This window comes from Durio zibethinus, chromosome 1 (assembly GCF_047325235.1).
Source record: "Durio zibethinus cultivar Kanyao isolate XHJ-2024 chromosome 1, ASM4732523v1, whole genome shotgun sequence".
NCBI classification, from domain to species: Eukaryota; Viridiplantae; Streptophyta; class Magnoliopsida; order Malvales; family Malvaceae; genus Durio; species Durio zibethinus.
In genome coordinates, this window is record NC_143162.1 from 1,348,519 (window position 1) to 1,369,746 (window position 21,228).

The 21,228-nt window shown below is 34.3% G+C and overlaps 3 protein-coding genes and 1 pseudogene across 5 annotated transcripts; 1 reads left to right on the plus strand and 3 right to left on the minus strand.

Moving 5' to 3' along the window:
• Nucleotides 1-844: 844 nt before the first annotated feature.
• LOC111310898 (uncharacterized) lies at nt 845-1,941 on the plus strand. The gene is made up of 2 exons (XM_022910271.2): nt 845-1,246; nt 1,421-1,941. The coding sequence occupies exon 2, from the start codon at nt 1,477-1,479 to the stop codon at nt 1,795-1,797; it is 321 nt and encodes a 106-aa protein (XP_022766006.2). The 5' UTR covers nt 845-1,246; nt 1,421-1,476; the 3' UTR covers nt 1,798-1,941.
• Nucleotides 1,942-3,453: 1,512 nt separating this feature from the next.
• Nucleotides 3,454-9,877, minus strand: LOC111312963 (cellulose synthase A catalytic subunit 3 [UDP-forming]-like; annotated as a pseudogene). Its single transcript, XR_016334828.1, has 13 exons — nt 9,691-9,877; nt 9,378-9,598; nt 9,176-9,278; nt 8,902-9,103; nt 7,971-8,232; nt 7,539-7,881; nt 7,315-7,452; nt 6,829-6,954; nt 6,537-6,749; nt 6,145-6,409; nt 5,421-5,614; nt 4,661-5,011; nt 3,454-4,330 (listed from the first exon to the last, which is right to left on the minus strand). The product of XR_016334828.1 is annotated as a cellulose synthase A catalytic subunit 3 [UDP-forming]-like (transcript).
• Nucleotides 9,742-14,814, minus strand: LOC111311520 (polygalacturonase-like). Its single transcript, XM_022910958.2, has 10 exons — nt 14,147-14,814; nt 13,076-13,207; nt 12,823-12,990; nt 12,708-12,728; nt 12,422-12,629; nt 12,239-12,320; nt 11,925-12,033; nt 11,709-11,825; nt 10,465-11,620; nt 9,742-9,881 (listed from the first exon to the last, which is right to left on the minus strand). Exons 1-9 carry the CDS (start codon nt 14,522-14,524, stop codon nt 11,378-11,380), a joined length of 1,458 nt encoding a protein of 485 aa, XP_022766693.2. The 5' UTR covers nt 14,525-14,814; the 3' UTR covers nt 9,742-9,881; nt 10,465-11,377.
• A 129-nt stretch (nt 14,815-14,943) lies between these two features.
• On the minus strand, nt 14,944-18,776 carry LOC111311521 (polygalacturonase-like). 2 transcript variants are annotated; one of them, XM_022910959.2, is made up of 9 exons: nt 18,382-18,776; nt 17,807-17,938; nt 17,544-17,711; nt 17,415-17,435; nt 16,728-16,935; nt 16,559-16,640; nt 15,829-15,937; nt 15,617-15,733; nt 14,944-15,515 (listed from the first exon to the last, which is right to left on the minus strand). In XM_022910959.2, exons 1-9 carry the CDS (start codon nt 18,703-18,705, stop codon nt 15,297-15,299), a joined length of 1,380 nt encoding a protein of 459 aa, XP_022766694.2. In that variant the 5' UTR covers nt 18,706-18,776; the 3' UTR covers nt 14,944-15,296. The 2 variants fall into 2 exon arrangements, with proteins under 2 accessions (XP_022766694.2, XP_089612731.1); XM_089756605.1 differs by having other exon boundaries at nt 15,617-15,729; nt 15,825-15,937.
• Nucleotides 18,777-21,228: the final 2,452 nt, after the last annotated feature.

Here is a 21,228-nt window from a genome sequence, read left to right on the forward strand (position 1 = left end):
AAACATAATGAAACGAAGGGAGTAATATTTTTTTATTTAAACTCAATTTAAATAAATCTGCTTGAATGGATTAAAAAAAAATGTGTAGCATAAAATTTAAGAATCGCTTGACATTCAACTAAAAGAATAAAAATATATATATTACTAAGAATAGTTAGGGAATCCAAGGTTTATCCATTCAAGGAGGGGTTTTTCAAAGGAGTAAATTTCTTGTACAACATTCACAACTTTAGTCTCATTTTATAATACTATAAGATTCTTCAATGACTATCACATGTTCAATCCTGTTTCCTGTCATACACCTGGAAGAAGAACAATGTACTGAAACTATTGAACTGAATTTCGTGCAGTTTCCAAAACCAGATTGCATTATTGAACTGAACTGAGACACTGACTGAACCACAACTAGTGGCAAGAAGTCTATTTATTGTGATAGTAAAAAAGAAAGGTTGTTGTTTGTAAAAATTTATTCTCCACGTCCTGGGTGACCCATTATTAATGTTTTCTTGCATGTGAAACATGCAAGTATAGGCAAATCCCAACCACTACTTCCTAACATCTCTATCCCAACACCCTGCGTTAACACATGGTGTACTCAGGGGATCCCTCGGTCAAGTGACTCTTTTACCTGACTCACGCCTGTCAATATCTTCTGCAAATTGACAAACTAGCCAACTGGTCAGGGACTCAGGGCCATGGGGGGAGACTGGAGAAAGACTGAGATGGGCAACCAATATCATGAAGTTAAGTTCCTACTTCTATAAGGGACAAGAAAATAGCAAATAACTAGGGACAAATTAGGAAAGTTCCAAAAAGCTAGAGTACATTTCGTATAGGGAGTCACATTAATTAACATTAACATGTGATATCAATAAGGACAAATTGGGAAGAGAAAATAAAAAAGATCTTTCACTGGGGTTGCACCACAGATGAATTCAAGAAACCACTGACATGGTTTGAAGTGGTTCTAACTTTTTATTTAGCTTAAAGAAATGAAAAGCCGGATTAGAAATAATCACAGCAAAGAAGATTCAAAGTACCCAAAATTGAGACTGCAACTCTTGAATCCTATTTCAGCTTTTCCCACCTATAAAAATTTGTGTTCTCTCTTTCACCCCCAACCAAGAAAATTGCTCTCCCCCTCCTTCTCTCAGCATCATTTAGCCCAAAGCATCATGCACACCTGAAGTTCCATTGTTTCTTCCCATCCCAGTTTCCTATAGTACATTTCATATACCAAACATCGGTAGTCTGCTACTTTGCTTTCTTAGTTTCATAGTCTGCTCACTTGTTCACTCTTTTTTACTCTCAAGTCTCAACACTCAACCATCTATCCTTGTTTTTAACTCTACTCACTGCCAAATCATATCTTACAGTTGTTGTGACTCACTTTCTCTCTTTCTGCATTTTTTTGCTTCAGTCTTTTACCGTTACAGAGTAGCAAGAGAGAAACAGGAGTTTATGAGCATCTAGTTCATGGAGGCTATGGAAGCAAGGTTACAGGATCAATTTGTACCAGTAGTTGAGGCCCCACCTACAGTGAGGGAACCCAGTCGCTATTCCCATCGATCAATCGAAACTCTGATTGTAGTGCTGGCTGTGATCACTATCGTAGGTGTTATTGCAGGTATCATTGCTCGACTATGTGGTGGAAGGCATTTTGGTGGAAATGGGGAGAATGACATAGAAGGATGGATAGAAAAGAAGTGTAGAAGTTGCATTGATGGTGGAGTCCCTGCTGTAGCTGCATCTCCCCCACAAGAATCAAAACCAGCAACAGAAGAGGAAAAGAAATGAAGATTCATGCATAGATGGAATGCCTTGATGCAAACGTAAGTAATTATTGATTAGTTCAAAACTCCAAATTGTATGTTGTGGAGATGCTGTAGTGGAAACATTATAACTGTGGATTAGCAGCTTCTGTCTACAATATTTTACTTATTACTTCATTCTTTACCATGGCAGCATAACAGGACAGTGCCTTTAATGGAACATATTTCTTCTTTTAATGGTACATGTGCTTCACCGGATCTAGGATTTTTTATAAAATTGTTGACAGATTTATTAATTTTATCGATGAAAGGAGTGAAAGTTTTGAAGGTAAGGTGTCCATAGACACCCTACTTCAAACGGTATCCGTCCCTGCATATATGAAAAATTGAGGGTTAAGGGGGAAATTTTTTTTCTTCTTTATCATGGGGACAACAATTTTCAATTGTGCTATATGTTGGGAACTTTAGCAAAATTTTTAGCCCAGAAATCATGCATGCTTTCTACCACATCTACAGTAGTCAAAGGCAGTGCAACAGCAAGGCACAAAGGAGTCTCTAACAACTTTAAAAGCATGAAACACTAATAACAGGCTTTTGAATTTATGCTCAAATGTTGCTTTTTCAAAAGCTAATACTTTCTCTACATTTTATAAGATATATATATCTTAAATGTCCTATGAAAACTTACCGTTGCTACTTCTCTTTTGAAAAAAGATACAAAATGGTGCTAAAAGCATCATTTAAAACATGTTCATCCGACTAAGCAACATGTCATGGTTTATGCTTTACTTTCACCGCTATATTTGCAATCATAGCATACCCCACAAGCTTACTCTATTTTTTCACATCAGCAATAATAACATCCACCACAAGCCTTTTGGTTGTGCCTGAGGGTGATCAGGCTTGACCTACTTAGCAATTGAGCCTAAAGCAGGAGGTTAGCTGCTTCTTCGTTAATAAAGGTGACAAAATAAACTCAATTCCGTTTAGCTATATCCCCGGTAGACAGATCATTAATGAGGTTAGCTATATCCCAGGTAGACAGTTGATTATGCCACAGCTCTGAACGTTCAAGAGACTTCTGTTCCCTCTTCCATTTTATATTTATATGAACTTTGATTAAAAACCTGATAATCAGTTTTCATTTCATTTTTATATACTTCACACAATTTAATTTGATAAAGGAATGCAATCTTCAAAACATGTGCCATAAACATAGAGCTTGTTACTCTCATCAAATGTTACTTCGAGCTTCTAGCTTGAAAAAAAAAATCTAAGTACAAAGAGGAGGGGCTCCAGGGTGCCATAAACATGGCCCAAGTGTTTTTTTTTTTTTTTTTCTCATAGGGCTGACAGAGGACAACTGTTTTTATTGGAATATTTCATGGTTTAATTCCATGTATATAGTTTGCAAACTACATTAAGTGCATCAGGAGTCAGGACCTTTAAGCCACCTGTCATCTGGGAAAACTATCAAATTGTTCAACAAACTTTGACATAATAGGTTCTAACATTCAGTTTAATGTTTCTAATTAGCTGAAGTCTTATCACAATAAACTAGATTCGTCCAATGTTTCAATAACAGGAGCTTGGTAACCTTGGAAGAAAAGATTGAGAAAGTTTGACAGGTCCATTGTGGAAAGTTTTCTTGACTTTCATCCAAAACAAAAGGAAAGAGCAGTTCAAAAGAATGTAACAACCATTTTCTTATTCATACAACATGGTAATTGAAAATTGACTAGTCTTAACACCAATTACAAATCATGGTATAATTTTGACTTTAAAAAATAAATTAGCTGAACCAAGCTTAAAAAATGAACTTAATCAAATAATTAAAGGGTTCAACTTAAAACCCTCAGTTTTTCATTTTTCCTTTTCCCCCGCAAAATAGTAAAGATTCTAATTCAAGCATAACAAAGCTCAAAACAATTACCTTCCATCTTTTGCTTGTACTTTCTCTGATCTACATGTTCAACTAGCAGTTGATTCCACACTGCTGGACATCAGGGCCAGTCACCTAGGTGGTAAATGGATCAATCCGACCCATAGAAGTAAGAAGATAGAAGCAAGTAGAATCGCCCACACAACAACAATTGTTGGCATCTGATTCTGCCGTCCCATCAGACCCTTAAGGAATGGATACAGATGAATGATCACCCAAAAAGCAAAAAACAGTTTGCCAAAGAGAGGACCCCAAGATTGATAACTGCTGTCCATAGCATAGGAGACTCCAGCAACCACTCCAACAAGATTAATTATCAGGAGCGTGGTCGGAGGAATCAGCAGGGTAGTCCACTTGAACGTATAGAGTTCAGCAAAATCCTCGTCTTCATCAGATACTTTTGAAGTGACAGTAAAATTGGTATCAATGCCAGCAAGCACTTTGAGAAGACCCTGGAACACAGCAAACAGATGGGCTGATACACCTCCACTAACCCAAAACTGCTCATTTCTCCACCATTCATCGATCCTAACCCACTCCACCTCATCTCCAATATACCGGTGGCAAAGATGGAAAGAAAGAGAGATATGAACCATATACTTGCAATGTTACTGATCTGCAATATATGACAAGTTGCAAATTTAATCTCAGCTGGTGTGCTATCATAACGTTAGATGTATTTGAAAAGATTTGATACATTTATTTTCCTCTCTTTGGCAGAATCAAGAAAAACTCTTAATTATTCATAAATTTGGTGACAACAATTGGAGATCTTGTGATATGATCTTTAACAAGTTCATCTAGATCATATGTCATAGCAAAATGACACATCATATGAGAATCTATTATTCAATTAGAGTTTAGTAAGTGTCAAGTGATATGTAAGTGTCAGCATTGAGGAGGAACCAAATTCTTTCCATGAGGCTGAAATTGATATTGCACTTACCTGTGGAATAATAAACTTCCCAGTGAGCAGACAAACCGCAGGCAATGTGCAGTAGGCAAGAAGGGGAATGGCTGAAACTGGGTAAATAGTAGTGTTGATATAAGCAAATCTCTCGAGCCATTTCAACCTTCCACCATACCCATACCACATGGGGCAATGACGACTGAATAGAATTTCAACCGAACCCAAGGCCCATTGAAGCGCTTGATTCAAACGATCTGAAAGGTTAATAGGAGCAGATCCTTCAAAAGCAGGGCGTTGTGGCATGCAATAGATTGATCTCCAACCATGAGCATGCATCTTGAATCCACTAAGGATATCCTCTATAACTGAACCATAGATCCATCCTATCTGCAAAACATAACTTTAACTCAATAAGCCATATAAGATTGAATATTGATGAAACAATGCAACAATTCAAGAAACCTGCTACATCCATCATTCAGCTTAAAGCCTTAAACAAGGAAAGCAAACAAGAAAGGCAATGTTAGGCCCCACCCCTATCCCCAAAAGATTTTATTTACTTGGTTACTTTCAAGGAAATAAGACGACTGCAAATGAAGGATGTTTGCCTTGAAAAACTGAATCCTTATGCTCAACAAAAAATTTTCAGATAACTTGGTTCCCATAGTTGAAAGGCCCATTTCTGATTTTCCCATCCCATCCACTAGCTCAAATGTTCAGTGTATATGTACCAAAGGATTAAACAGCAATAAAGGAAACTAACAAAGAGGTGACAAAAGGTAAAAGCCCTACAAACCTCACTTCCCCAATCTGTTTTGTTCTCATATCCACAGCTAATGACATGAATAGCTTCCTTAAGGAGGGATTCTGGAGTTGCAGACTGTGGAACACCACCATTTTCCATAAGTGTTGAAGCAACAAAAACTGCTGATTGACCAAACCTTTTTTCTAAGGTCATCTGTGACATAAGCATTGAGTTCAGTATCACACCTTTAAAAAATGTGTTTCAGTAAAACCGACACACCATAGTTGCATTATTTATGACATTGGAGATAATAGTTCAGTAGCACACACAAACAGTCCACATAAAAAACAAATGGGGCATTTATTGTAGAGGCACAAAATAAGAATTAACAAGTCACTTTCTCAGGAAAATCTTCAAAAACTCAGACATTAACCATATAGTTCATGCATTTGGTAGAATCTCGTAATCCATCAGAAATGGTTAACATATTTCTACTTAAGCACAAACAGGACTAAGTACGTGTGAAGTCAGGATTGAATAACATAACCCTCAATGAGAAAAAATTAAATAAAATGTTGAACAACTCCAATATGCAAAACAACTTTATAACAATTAAAAGATTAAAACATCTAAGTTTTATGGTTCAAAAGGGACTTGATTCACTGAAAACATAAGACAGCTCATTATCTACCAACATATCAAGAAATGAAATATAAATTTATCCTAAACAAGTAGTGTGACTGTTGAAGTCAAATTTCAAAGACCAAAATTATACCTTCTACCCCTTCCTCTATATCTTCTAGATTATATACTGGCACAGTAGAATTCACATGCTTTCCTGATTTCTTCTTACTAGAGTCCCATCTACTTGTCTTAGAGCTCCACTTTCGTGATCCACCAAAGCATGAAGAAAGAAGTCCTGGTTTTTTATGCTTAGGCTTGAGAGGACGTTCATATCCATACAGGGCCGTTCTGTTGAAGATACACCCTGTACCCACATATACAGGGCCTTAAATTCCATCCAAGCCTCTTAAATTAATCTCCACATTCACTAAAAATTAAAAGAAAAGAGGAATACTAAATTAACATTTCTGCAACTAAAATAGGATCATAAAATGATAAATTGGGATGTAACAAGTTCATGGCATAGACAGCAACAAAGCTTACATCAAAGAAAACAGTATTACGATTGGCATAACAATCATTTTTATCTATCCCATCAAATCTTTGGGGAAACTGAACATAACAAACTGACTTTCCAAGATTGGGATCCATCAAGAAACACATAGCTTCTCTCAATGCCCTGCTGTTGTTTATGTAATGATCACAATCAAGATCAAACAAGAATGGTCCATTGGTGAGAACTGCCGAAACAAGAACCTGATATTGGTACACATATTGTTAAGCTGGGTACATGCCAAAACACAAGAATCTATAAGACTAAATTACAGATACTTACAAGTGCATTCATAGCACCAGCCTTCTTGTGATGCTGAAATCCATGACGCTTCTCACAAGACACATAGACTAATCTTGGAAGCTCATTACCTTCAGAATCGAGTCCTCCACTATGACCCAAGAAGACCTGCCAATTATGAAGTAAGAATATGACATGAGCTTCAAACCAAGAAGGAAAGCCAATAACAGTCTTTGTGGTGTCATAAAAATCACAATTTGCACATCATGGAGAATAAAACTAAAACTGAAGAGATATATGTAATAGTAAATGTAGAGTAAGGATAAATTAGCTTTCAAAATTATCAGATTCAGATATTTAGCATATAATAAAGCATTCGGAAATATCTTGACATCTTGATATTATGGACTCAAAAGAAAAATCTCTCTTCTCAAAACTAATTGCTATATATAAAGAACCTGAACCAAGTATTACTAGGAAGGCGCTTCCTGCAGATGAACAAAAAAAGCCAGTTCTAACTGAACAAACATGGATCATTCCTGGATGATCCCTCGTGTTATTTCCAGGCCAAGGAGTGCCATCTTGCATAACCCATCCTTCATCAGGGACTTTCTGTGCTTTCGCAACAAGTCCATTAATACGAACTTTAAACTCTTCATATTCTCTCTGCAACAAAAGTATAGTTGTTGTGAAAAACAGTGCAAATATCTATTCCGGTATCACTATAATTAAATGAAAGTAGAATTTTATACCTTCATAGCTCTGCGTTCCTTGACAAAATCTGGTTGAACCTTTTCTTTTAGGTAGTCAATCTTTAGTGCAAAGTACCATTATGGCGCTCGTTGTTCAATGCTGTATTTCTTGCAGAAAGGAACCTATTTTCTGGCAAATTCTGAAGTTTCAGACAGAGCTTCAAATGTTAACATAGCAGCTCCATCATCTGAAACATAGCAGGAAACTTTGTCAACTGGGTAGTCAACTGCAAGAATGGATAGGACTTTATTGGCTGTGACAAGTGGAGGTTCCTTCAAAGGATCAACTATACTGACAGAAATGTCAACAGCAGCCAACTGGGATGGCTCTCCTCGGTCATATCTGCGGATTATTCAGAAATTGGAAATCAAAATCCATTAGGACTTCAAACAGTTTTGTGTCATCCAAGATCTCAGAAGTGGAGTAACTACCTTAAAGCCAGCCTGTCAAGATATGTCTCACGGTTCACAGGAAGCCATTTAGGGAACTGATCCAATATCCATGATATTGCAAACCATATCTCACAAATCACAGATATCAACCATAAAGGCATTGTGAACTGGATTAGTTATACGATAGTGCAGGAAAATGCTGAGAATAATGAGCCGCAAAACAATGACCATCCTATAAGGGTTGATTCTAGAGGAAGGAATTAAGACTTTTCTTGATAGAGGCTGGTGGGCTTCATCATTTCTGCATAACAAAAACATATATAGAAGATTAATAGAAAAAAAGCATATAAAATATAAGGATCAACTATTATTTTCTAATATATAAAAGTATGCCTAAATCAGAATATAGGGAAAAACTCAGCAGAATTTCTACCCTTACACTCCAGAAGGAGTAGTGTTAATCGGAAACTATGCATCATATACCATCACTGATTACCAAGATAGAACAAGGCTTGCAAGCCTTCAGGTGAAACACTAGTTAAATTATAGCATCACTTATAATGTCTCTATTTCTTTGTGGAAGGCCGCCGACATGGTTACCAAAGGATACAGCATAACTTAATATTTTTATACAAATACACAGTTCGACCTGATAGGGACCATATGGAGAGAGCAATACGTTTTGAAGATTACTTTACACAGCATCTTGATTTGTATATTTATCATGTTGAATTATAAACTATGCATTACTTTCTTTTTTCTATTTTAGTCAACTAGAAGAAAGAAGTTCATTGACTACATGCACACGTAGAGAGAAGAAGGAACTGGAGAATGAAAAGAAGAAAGAGAGAGAAAAGAAAGTGCAAATTGGGATGAAGTAAAAGGATAGAATGATGCTCAGCAGCTGATAGAGATATGCTCACATTGAATGAACAGGAATGCATTAAAGTGAATAAAGTGAGACACTTACAATATAGAATCATCCATTACTACATCAGTGCTGGCATCAAAATCTCCACCTCCCCAAGATTCACAAGGGGCATTACTAACACTCATCGGAACTGCATTCTTCTCTGGCTTTATCTTGCAACCATCAATCCTCTCCTTCCAGGCTACATTGCCAAACCCTGATGACCCAAACTCTCTAGCTGGATCAACCAACCTAATGTTATCTGCGAAGAAAAAAAAAAAAACTTATCACTTAGTTATAGCATCCAACAGCAAAACCAAAACCAAATTGACACCTTCAGCATAATGGATTAGATCCATACTCTTTCCCCTGATCCCACTTTCAGGAGATGCCATTGAGATTCTTGCAGGAGATGCAGCAGATATCTCCACAGAAACCTAGAACTCAAAATCAAAAGGAGTTATTGTTAATTTTACTCTCAGATTTGAGAAAAACAAGAGAAGCAAGAAAAAAGTGTGAATTATTCCTCAACCTACCGAACTGCCATTGGTGAGAAAAGGAATATGGCTAAGAGGAACTTCTTTATCGTAGTTGGGGAGAGCCATGTCCTCCCCTCAGCTATAATTCGTATCCCAACTCAGCGTTCTCTCTGCCTTCTTATGCTTCTCGCTTTATGTCATTGATGTATGACTTGAATTGTTTGCTACATTATTGGTAACGGTATCTTCCACTTCTTCCCCACTAATCGCAGGGCTTCCTAAAGGTGAAGAAGAACCTATATGCATCACTTGTCTGATATTTGTCACCAGACCAACAGCATAAGACAGACGAAAGTTAAGACGATCTAACCTTTATGCCTCTTGTACTTGGTCTTGAATTGAGGACAAGACTGCGTACCATCTTTTCTCTCGTACTCATAACATGAACGGCAAACAGGAAATGCACAAACATGACAAGCAACAGAGGGCTCACCATCAGCAGTCAGACCAACATTATCTCTGCAGATCGCAAACTTGCCCCACAATTTTACCGGATTTCACCTTCAAGCAATAAAACTAAAATTCAGAAATGTTTTTTCTAGGAAAAAAAGAACAAAATGTAGTTATAAATAGTCGTTTTTAAATACAGCAACATAATTCCCAGATGTAGAAATCATGAAAGAAAGTGGACCACTTCTACCTTAATGGAATTTGGGAACATATGATCCCATTATTAATTAACTTCTACTAATAAATGAACATTGCAAAACACTTCAGAGAATAACCATGAATCAAAAAAGTATAGAATGAAGCTAAAAACAAGATTCAGATTTCCAGAACCTAACAAATAAACAATATAAACCAAATCCATCTAAGGAATGTAGAGGTGTTCAAACAAGTGGAATCCATTTGGATCTTTAAGATGACTAGCAGAAGGCAAGGCAGATTCTTAACAATGGGTCAAAAAAAAATATTGAAACAATTCAAAGGCAATATTTGTTTCCTTTTCCTGACTCCACCTCCAGAGATCCAAACAAGGCAAACAAAGATCAAATTTTGGATACAAAAAAAACCCAAAAAAAAAAAAAAGAAGGAAAGAAGTAGCAAAATCAAAACAAAGGAATTTAGAGTGTTTTCAACTGACCACTGAATCTGCTGTTGGATCGATTTGGTCCCCAAGACCAATGTCCGAGAAAACCCAATTCAAGTGCAACTCCCCAGATCAAGAAACCACCCAAAGACTAAAACTTCATTGAAATGAAATTCAACCCAAAATCAAAAATAAAAAATAAACCGATTTGAAAAAAAAAAAAAAAAGAGAGACAATTGGGGTCTGAAACACCCCCACCTCCGCTCCCCCTATAAGAAGTTCACAATGAGAAGCTGTAAAAAAAAAAAAAAACACACACATACACACACAAACGGAGTATATCACACTGACACTAAGGCAGAGTGAAACAAGGCAAAACTTGCAAAGATCCCAGACCCCCTAACTTAATTTTTCTTTCCAATTAAAGAAAAGCTGCAACAGTAGAAAGAGGGTAACTAACACCTCAACTTGAACAGTTAAGATTGGTGATCTTTTTCTGTCGTTTTGCTGACACATTGTACTCTTGGTCTTGGGGTCCTACTAAAAGGAATATGACATGTGTCGTATCATTGATTATGCCAAACCATATCATTTATCTCATTCTTATTTTGTCTGTCCGGTCGGTTCGCTGCGGTTCTTTTCTTATTCTTCTTCCTGTCGCCCTAGTGTTTCACAAGCCATGATATATATGAAATGGACAGACGGTTCTTAATTTATTTATTAATGATTATGGTGGTTGTATTAAAATACGAATAAAAAAACTGGTGTGAGAAACAAATTTAGAAGAAACATTTTATGTGTTCTATTCGGACTATTTCGATCATTATATTTTCGAACTCCATTTCCCAATAGCGTTTCAATGTGAAATGTACACATGTAATTCTTTTCTAGATTTGGAAAAAAGAAAAATAATCTCATCAAACTATATTATTTAGAACTCGTGCCATGTCATCTTCACTTTCCTGATTCAGCCTTTCATGTTTATTTGTTTTGAGGAACAAGCTGGATAAACGTTGCCTATTGTTATGGTTTGAACATCGTTGCATGTTGCAGTGGTTGCTTCATTTCCTTCTCCTTTAAGGTTAACATTTTGCAATGTGATCCCCTGACATGGATGGCTCTTGCTACAATCAAAATCTATGGCCACATCCGAAGCACTAGTTCCATGAATATTTTGGTAAACCACATTTTGCACTTGGACTGCTGATGGCTGCAAATTAATCAAACAAATAGTTCTTGTTGATATATATGTATGCTTAATTGATACCATACGCACTATTGATTGTTGCAGAAATTACTTGTTCTTTGCAGGGTTCGTCCTGGTCACAGTAGTTTTGGTCTATTATAATTGGGTTAGTCACATTATTCATTTCCACATTCACAAATCTGATATTGTTTGCAGAGCCAGACCCTCCCTGCATCAGAGAAAAAGAAAATGAATGTTGAATGAATAATGCTGGAAATGGTATATGCTTAATTCATGAGTTTGGGTATAAATATCTGCTGGTTCTAACCTGCCATGTCTTGATCCTCACTCCATTTGAGGTTCCAGAAATCTTAGCTCCATTTACAATTATTCCCGAAACATATTCTCTTGAACCATTTTCCCCTAAGCTCCCAATACTTATATGCCCACCATTTAGAGAAGAAAAATATGTGGTCAACACATGCATGCATATATACACAAATGTAATTAGGAATTGGTAACCGAAGGGAATCTAAGATGCTTTTGATTCGCCGGTGGAAGATAAAAATCAAGGAGGAAAATATTGTTTAAATGAATTAAATTTTTTGTGAACATTTGGTGTAAGGGCGTAGAGTTCAATACCTGATTCCATGACCAGGACCACAAGTAATGTCGTGGACTTGAACCTTCTGGGATCCATTTACAATGGAGATACAATCATCACCTTGGATAGATATAAGCTTGAAACAATTAGATAGATTATTGTGGTAAGGAACTAATTAAGGATTAGTTCAATTCATAGTTTTACTTGATTTTGGTATATACCAGTTCCAATAGTACTGCTTTCAATGAGGATGTTTTGGGTCTTGGTGACATGAATTCCATCAGTATTGGGGCTATCTCCTGGTGCGGTCACTACCAGATTGGAAGCTTGAACATCCACACATTTGTCAAAAGAAACATGTATTTGCTGCGCATCTTGGATCTTCAAGTTGTTCACCACCAAATGTTGGTTCTCGTAAAAGGTCAGAGCCTGCCAAACCATAGTCTCCAAATCATAAGTTGGCAATCTCCTAGTACAGGTTTGCTACATAAAAACAGATGAATATACCGTTGGGGCTCCCTTGCAGGGCTGTAATCAACAAAAGAAACAAGGATGGTTAGCCTTTAGGATTTGATTAGAGGATGAGAAAATGAAGCAAGATTGAGAAATTTTACTCGATTACTTTATCTTTTTTTCTTTTGCATGAATTCTCCCACCATATCTGGCCATTGCCGTTAATAGTTCCGCCACCTTCCACTACTAAATTCTCAACACTATCAAAGACGAGCCAATGCCTGGAATCTTCATTGTAGTCTGATTGATCATCAGATGCTTCTATGGTTCCATATATCTAACATATTTCAACATTACTTGGTAAATTCGTTGGAACTTATAACAATTAATGGACCTTTGTCTATCTAAATTATAGATCTTACCTCTACTCTAAGATTGGATTTGCATGGACCAGTGAATCTAACTGGCTTAAGACGGTAGCTCTTTCCTTTAGGCACTACAAAAGTTACTCCGTCTGGAGAAGAACACACTTGCTCCCAAGCCTTCTCAAATGCCTGACAGAGTTCAAAAGAAAACAAGAATGGTTACATTGGGGAACAAAAGATAATCTTTACTGACCTCTCTAATCCATATGTTTTGTTCAAATTCAAGCCCAAATGTTTCTAAAGTCTAGAAATTACATTAATATTATGAAATTAATTCCCTTAAAAATGATCATAATACATTTTTAATTACTTGACAATTGAATTACATGTATTTAAATTGATTGTAGTATTTCTCTTTCTATGATTAATCAAAATTACTATAATTTTTTTAATATATTTATTAAAATACCTTTTTTATCATAATTGGTCAAAGTTACCATATTATTGCTACAATCATAATTGAAGAAATGTCATCTTACCATCATTGGCCAAAATTACTATAACGTTCTCTCTCTCATAATAACAAATATACTTTTCATAGTATAATTAGCCAATATTATTATAATACTCTCTAATCATAAATAGTCTCTCTCTTATAATTAACTAAAACATTATTTTTGGATAAAAACAAAAATCATGCTTATATTTGATCCTTTTTCTTGTTTCTTTTTACTCACATCACATCCTTGTAATATTTCTGTCAGCATATACATGTTTGTCACAAATATATGTTAGCAAAATCACAGGCAACAATGGTTGATGGTTCTGTTAGAAGCAAAAATAGTTATTCCAAATCGACCCCAAAAGTCATGATATTCTTAATTCCTTCTGTATTAATTTGCATGATTACAAAGTGATTCCAACCAACAGTGTTAGACTCATAATTCCAGTAATCAAGATTCAAATCCCGATAGTCTCAATTATTAAAAAAAAAATGATTCCATTTATGTACATACAAAGCATAGATATATTCCAACTTAATTCGAGTCTAGAGAAAATAGAAATGGTTAGTCCATGGGAGAAAAATTATGTGCTGCGAAAAACCACAATATGCTGTTAGGTGAGTACCTCAGTGTCATCAGTTCCATCACCTTTAGCTCCAAAATCATCGACACTAACTGTTTTAGATGTAGGTCCTCCACCTGCAGGCAATGAAGAGAAATTTTCCCTATTATCATCAAACCTGTGCAATGTAAGACCCCGAGTTGTCTGCTTGAAAAACCCCTTTAACTTGCCATCCCAGATGGAGCTGAAATATGAAGGATTTGCATGAGCTTGAGCATTATAACCAGATACTTCTCCAAGGTAATAAGTTGAGAACAAAGAGAAAAAGATAATGATAGATGAGAAAAGATGTCTCTGCAATTTCATTGTTAACAGGAAAAATAAAAAGGAGCAGAAGACTGATGACATATGATTGTAGTTGTATATGATAGTGAAAACCATGAAACGTTGATGAGCTTATATATTATAAGAAAGATTGAGATCTTTGAATAATATTTCTTCATGATCTCTTATGTTTAAAGGCCTAGATGCATGGCTATATTTAGTCTTCATAATTATGAATGGTTTAAATGTGCATTATTATTCATTATTCTTTTCTATAAAGGTCTATAACTATGTATTAAGTGCTTAATTAAAGCTTCAAATTTGCAATCAAAAACATTATATTTCACACCGATGCATGCGAAAGCCTTTTTTAATGAAGAATATTTGAAGAATAAAATATGTTTAATGAAGAATGTTTGCAGTCTTTATAATTGATGCCAAAGGAAAACTGAGAAATTTTCTGAATTTAATGAGCTATGATTGTGAAGGGGATTCACACTGTAAATTGTAAACAAATCTCATTATTCACTGCAATATTATAGGAATTCAATTTTATTCATAAGGCAAGCAGATAATTAGATTTTATAACAATGTTATTACAGTATATCCTGCATCAAATTAACAATCTTCCATATCTATTTCCAAATAAATAGTACTAATTTATAGAGTCAGCCCAGCCATTGTAATGAGAAACAATCTCTGCAAGTTTGTAACTTGTAAGTGAGGATCCAAGCAGTTCTAGTGATTTCTTCATTTGTCCTTATCTGCAAACTGAACTGCTGAGTGGACTCCTGAACAAATAATCTGGATTGTGTTATTGACATACATTTTATATATAGTATTTTACATGTCAAGGCTAATCTCCTGATTGATATCCATTCCTCTGAGGTCAAGGGCATTGTGGGGAAACAGCTTTCCCTTCACTCAATTTAACATTGTTGCAGATAGCTTTGGTTGTTTTATCTCGTTGTTCCTGCAAGTTAACATTTTGTAGCAAAATCCCTTGGCATGGATGACTGCTACTGCAATCAAATTTTATTGCCACTTCAGAAGCACTAGTCCCTTTGATGTTCTTGTACACCACATTTTTCACCTGAACTGCAGAGCTCTGCACAAATTAAACAAATAGAAATCTTCTACGTTAGAAAATAAAAAATATAAGATTACTCTTTTTCATAAATAAACAAACAGTTATTTCTTTTTGATCACCTGTTTATTGCACGGTTTATCTTGATCACAGTAGTTTTGATCTATGATGATGGGATTGGACACATTATACATTTCAATGTTTTGAAATATGATGTTGCTTGCACTTCCTGACCCTCCCTGGAGATCATTAATTATAGAAGATTGGATGTTAATGCCATGTGAGTAATTAAAGGATCCTGAAGGCATGATATTATTAGCAGTGCTGCACTTGCCTGCCAAGTCTTGATCCTCATTCCATTTGTGGTTCCAGAAAGCTTAGCTCCATCAACAGTCACACCGGAAACATAAGCCTTTGAATTTCCTGACCCCAAGCTCCCGATACTGAGTTCCATCATCACAAACATAAAGATATAAGAAACATAAATGGAAAAAAATTTGAAAATCACGGAATCCATATTTATCCATGATGTGATTATCAATTCAGGATTGACTTAGTGCTTGTTAAGATCAATATATATACATATATATATATATATATAAACCATTCAACCAAAAAGCAATAAATGGAGTGCCCAACTTCAGCATAAGATCACAGAAAATTCAAAACTTAACAGTTGTGGGATTGTACCACTTTAACAGGCACATGAGCAGGATAACATAACAGAACTTGGATTCCCATACTATGTTAAGCATTCAACTTAAGACCAATTGACTACAAGTAAAGAGGTTTAATTTGAATATAAGATTATAAGTAATCAAAGACTTAACAAATATGAGATAACACCACTTTAACAATTGTTATTACGTGTACGCGAGATTATGACATGACCAATTCAGCAGGGTATGAGGCAAGAAGAACACAGAACAAAACCTAAGCTCTGACAGAATGTTTTAAGTATACAACTTAAAACTAATTGATATAAAGAAGATTTCACAAGAAATTTTATTAAGACTTAACAGAAATCCAATATATATATAAGATTATAAGTTTGAGTTAAAGACCTGATTCCATGACCAGGGCCACAAGTTATGTCCATGGCATGCACATTTTTTGATCCACTTACAATGGAGATACAATCGTCACCTTGAGTTAATAACAAAAAGATCAAGTTAAAGAATAAAAGTAGTTAGAATTTTGAGTGTGATATGATAAATGAATGATATAGCGTACCAGTCCCTATGACAGAGTTTGTGATCTGGATGTTTTGAGTATGAGTGACATGAATCCCATCAGTGTTAGGACTTTTCTTTGGGGCTGTTACTGTCAGACGAGAAGCTTGAACATTGGTGCATTGTTCAAAGGAAACATGAATTCGTTGTGCATCTCGGATGTTCAAGTTTCGCACTTTCAAGTTTTTGCTATTGTAAAAGGTGAGTGCCTGAAAGAAAGTTTTCCAAAACCATTCATATGAACAAAAATAGTTTCATGAATATGACTCTAACATTTTGTGAGTTTCATGAATATGACTCAAAACATTTTTCAGCCCAGCTTAAACCTAGACTAGCTTATCAGCGACAAAAGTAATAAATAACAAAATCAATAGATATTTATTAATTTTTTTTAAGGAGTTGGCATATAGTATTTTTTTTTTTTTTTTGCCTTTTTTTTATTCATATTTGATTTTTTTAGTCAAATGTGTTTTAAAATTTTGAAATTCAAAATTTACAAATTTTATTTTTGAAAATTCTATAATTCAATGATTTTATTAAAAATAATGATGAAAGTTAAATAATACACTAATACATCTGTTTTGCTTTGGAAATCAAATTGAAACTATCTGTTTTGAATCTCTATTTTGAAGTTATAGCTGGCATGCATGATGAGTAAAAACAAAATAACAAGAAAATTTTAACCTACCGTTGGTGCATCCTTGCATGGCTGCAATTACACAATGAAAGAAACAAAAATAGTCAGCATTTGATTAGAGAAGGAAGATCATAACTAGAATATAAATGAAGCAAATCATCATATATAGAGCTAGCTTACAAGATGTTTGTTAATTTTGCAAGAGTTCTGCCACCATATCTTCCCATTGCCATTGACAGTCCCACCACCTTCAATTAACAAATTATCAACGCTATCAAAGATAAGCCAATGTCTTCTATCTTCCTTGTAGTCTGCTCTATCATCAGATGCTTCTATAGTTCCATATATCTGAAATTTTCATACGATTCTTCAGATGATCATGATCCATCGTCACCTTGAGGTTGAGGTAATTATTAAGTAATTAATGTGGTTTTCAGGCTCACCTGGATTGTAAGATTAGATTTGCAGGGACCTGAAAATCTAATAGGCTTAAGAAGATAGCTCTTTCCTTCGGGCACCTCAACAACAACTGCACCCTTTGACGAACAAGCTTCCTCCCATGCCTTCTCGAATGCCTGCAAATCATAAAATGAGAAAAAAAGATCACAGTGCTCTTTAATACACCCTTCAAATGTGAATATAATGTTGGCCAAAGTGTTGCGTGTCAAATTTGGTCCATATTTTTATACATATTATAATAGCGTATTGATGAATGAATAGATTTGAAACAAATTAAAAAGATCATGAATGAAAAAGTCAAATTTTTTAAGTAATGAGTGAAAATAAATTAAATATTACATAAAAATTACGTACTAATATAATTTATTCTAGTTAGATATTAAAAACAAATCAAGGTATCAAAATTTTCATTTTTCAAAGTATATTAGAGCGATTATTATAACTATAATTATGAAAATCATCAAATAGCTATGCATATATAAAGCAAGGATGATAATGTCACATAAAAACTGCAATTGAAAAAGAAAATTCAATGCATTAAAATTTAATGCGTTCTAACCTCAGTGTCATCAGTGCCATCCCCAGTAGCTCTAAAATCATCGACATTAACTGCTTTAGCTGAAGTTGATGTGATACCTAATCTCTGGAGGCTAATAACTTCAGCCCTTGGTCTGATCGAATCCTTAAACTTGTCATCCTCAATGGTGCTGAAATATGAAGGGTATGCTTGTGGATCATAGCCAGCGGCATCTAACACTTGATGATCAAAGTAATTATAAGAAGCAGGTGGGTTCTGGTCTTTCAAAGAGTTGTAACGTGAGAATAAAGAGAAAATGGTTATGCAGTATAGGGCTAGCAGTACTTGTCTAATTTGTAGAGCCATTGTTTCTTGTTTTGTAAAAGAAAAAAAAACTAATCTGAAAGCTAGCAGCTGGAGATACAGGGTATGGTTGTGAATTAGTTTAATGGTGGGATTCTATATTTATAGAAGAAAATTCTGAGAAAAGGAGAGAGTTTGCTTAGTGTCTTTCAGCAAGACTCTTGAAGGTATGGTCTCTAGGATATGAGAGATTGAGACGAAATAATCTGTTGGCAGCCTCTCACTTTTGCTCCAATATCCAATGCTCAAAGAATTCATAAATATTGTCATAAAGTCTAGATCAGAAAATCTATCGCTAGACATTGACTTAAGGAGTCATCACCAATTTTTTTTATCTAGGTGCGATTGATCACCTAAAAAATCTGTCCTTTTAGAGAACACTTAAGTTTAAGAGTCCCTAAAAGAATAGGTTCAGGTCTACTAACTAGAACAGGGTTCGAGAGTTCGGTTACGTGTGAGGAAGGTTATAGCACCCTCACAACCTCCATCAAAAGATGGTACCAGCTTAATTTTGTGTTGTCCAATGAGCCTTAAAAATTTATCAAGTAATTAATTATTGAAAATTATTCTTAATTGACTCTAATACTTTTAGCAAAAAATTAAAAAAATCCTCTCACCTCAAAAGTATGCAAGAAAACTATTGTTTCATTGCAGAGACTCCGTTGTCGGATTAATTAACATTAAAGAAAATTTAAAAGAAATAAAAAAAAATGATTGCTTCTGTACAAGGGAAAATTGATACTTTCAACTTTTTCCCAAAACATTTTTTTTTTGAAATTTCAATTTTGAGAAAAATTGATACTTTCAACTTTTCCTTAAAAAAAATTTTTTTTTGAAAATTTATTTTTAAGGAAAATTAATACTTTCAACTTTTTCCCAAAAATATTTTTTTGGAAAGCTTATTTTCAAAGAAAATTAATACTTTCAACTTTTCTTCAAAAATATTTTTTTTGAATTTTATTTAAAGAAAATAAAATAAAATAATGAAAATACAAATAAAAAATAAATAAATAATAGAAATTAAAAAAATACTAAGCAAACCTAATCTAATAATAAAAAAAAATGAAAAATGAAAAAAAAAAAAACCTGGGAATGGCTCGGCTCGGCTCAAGGAAAAAAAATGGCTCAGAGACGCGGCTCGGGGTGTCGGCTCGACTTGGCTAACGGCTCGGAGAAGCGGGTCACGTGCGGGTCGACGCTCGGGTCGGATCTTGACAAAACACATGGATCCTCTGGGTTACTTAACGTAAAAACGATGTCGTTTTGGGAGGGTATATAAGGTTGATTCCTTCATTTTTTCATCAGATCGAGCCTTCCCTCTCTCTCTCTTCCTTTCTTTTCTCTCCCTTCTCTCTAAAATTTCATAAGAACTCCGGTTGAATATTCATCGGATTCTGAAAATTTCACCGAAATATGGATTTTTCGTCAAAAATTCATCGAAAAGTTGATCGATTTCTGAAAATCCTTACCGAAAACTGGACAGCTAGCCGAAAACTTCAAACTTGGCTGGAATAGTCACCAAAAAATTTAACATTCGCTGAAAAATTCAATCGAAATCTGAAAATTTTGCAAAAATTTCTAAAAAAAATTCGCAAAAAAAATCTCCAAAAATTTCTCACCAATTCCTAAAGCTATTCTAATGCCTCTAAACCCTTTTTCAGCTTTCAAAACTCTTCTATCTGCCTTTTTCTCTCAGCCAGTAACTCTTTTTTCTGTGTGTTTTTCCTTTGATCCGTATGTCCTTTTATATGGATTGATCATAAGAGTTTATGATCAATCACAACTCCTCTTTAGATTGGGATTCAATATTGAATCTAATATGGATTCTGATTGAATCTCAATCCAATCTTTAGCCAAAAAAAAGAAATCAAAAAAATAAAAAAAATCAAATAATAATAAAAAAATATTAATAGATAATTAAATAAAAATAATCAAATAAATCAGAAGATTAACAGATAAATTAAAAATAATAACAGATAAATTATAACATATAAATAGATAAATAATAATAAATATATAACTAGGTAAATAAAATATATATATATAAATATTAACAGGAAAGAAAGAAAAGAAAAAAGAAAAAAATAATAATAATAAAGATATATATATTAATAAATAGTAATAATAAATAAGTAAATAATAAATATGTAAAAGATAAAGAAAATATATATATATATAATATAAATAAATATAAAATATAAAATACAAAAATAATAAAAAAAATAAAGTGGACCAACCCATTTGGACCAGGCCCAATTGATCCGGGCCTCAATCAAATTAGGTGTTTATAAATATAGGTACATTTCTATATATACATATATATATATGTAAGTCAATAGATATATGATCTGTTTATAAAATGTTAAATTTTTAGTTCTAATGATTAAGATTTAAATTATAACAATTTCAAGTAAAAAGAATACAAATATATATGTACTATTAAAAAATTTTCCACTCAAAAAATATAACTATATGTATAAGAATTATTCAAGTTAATCCCTCGTGAATTAATATATAATGTGTTTG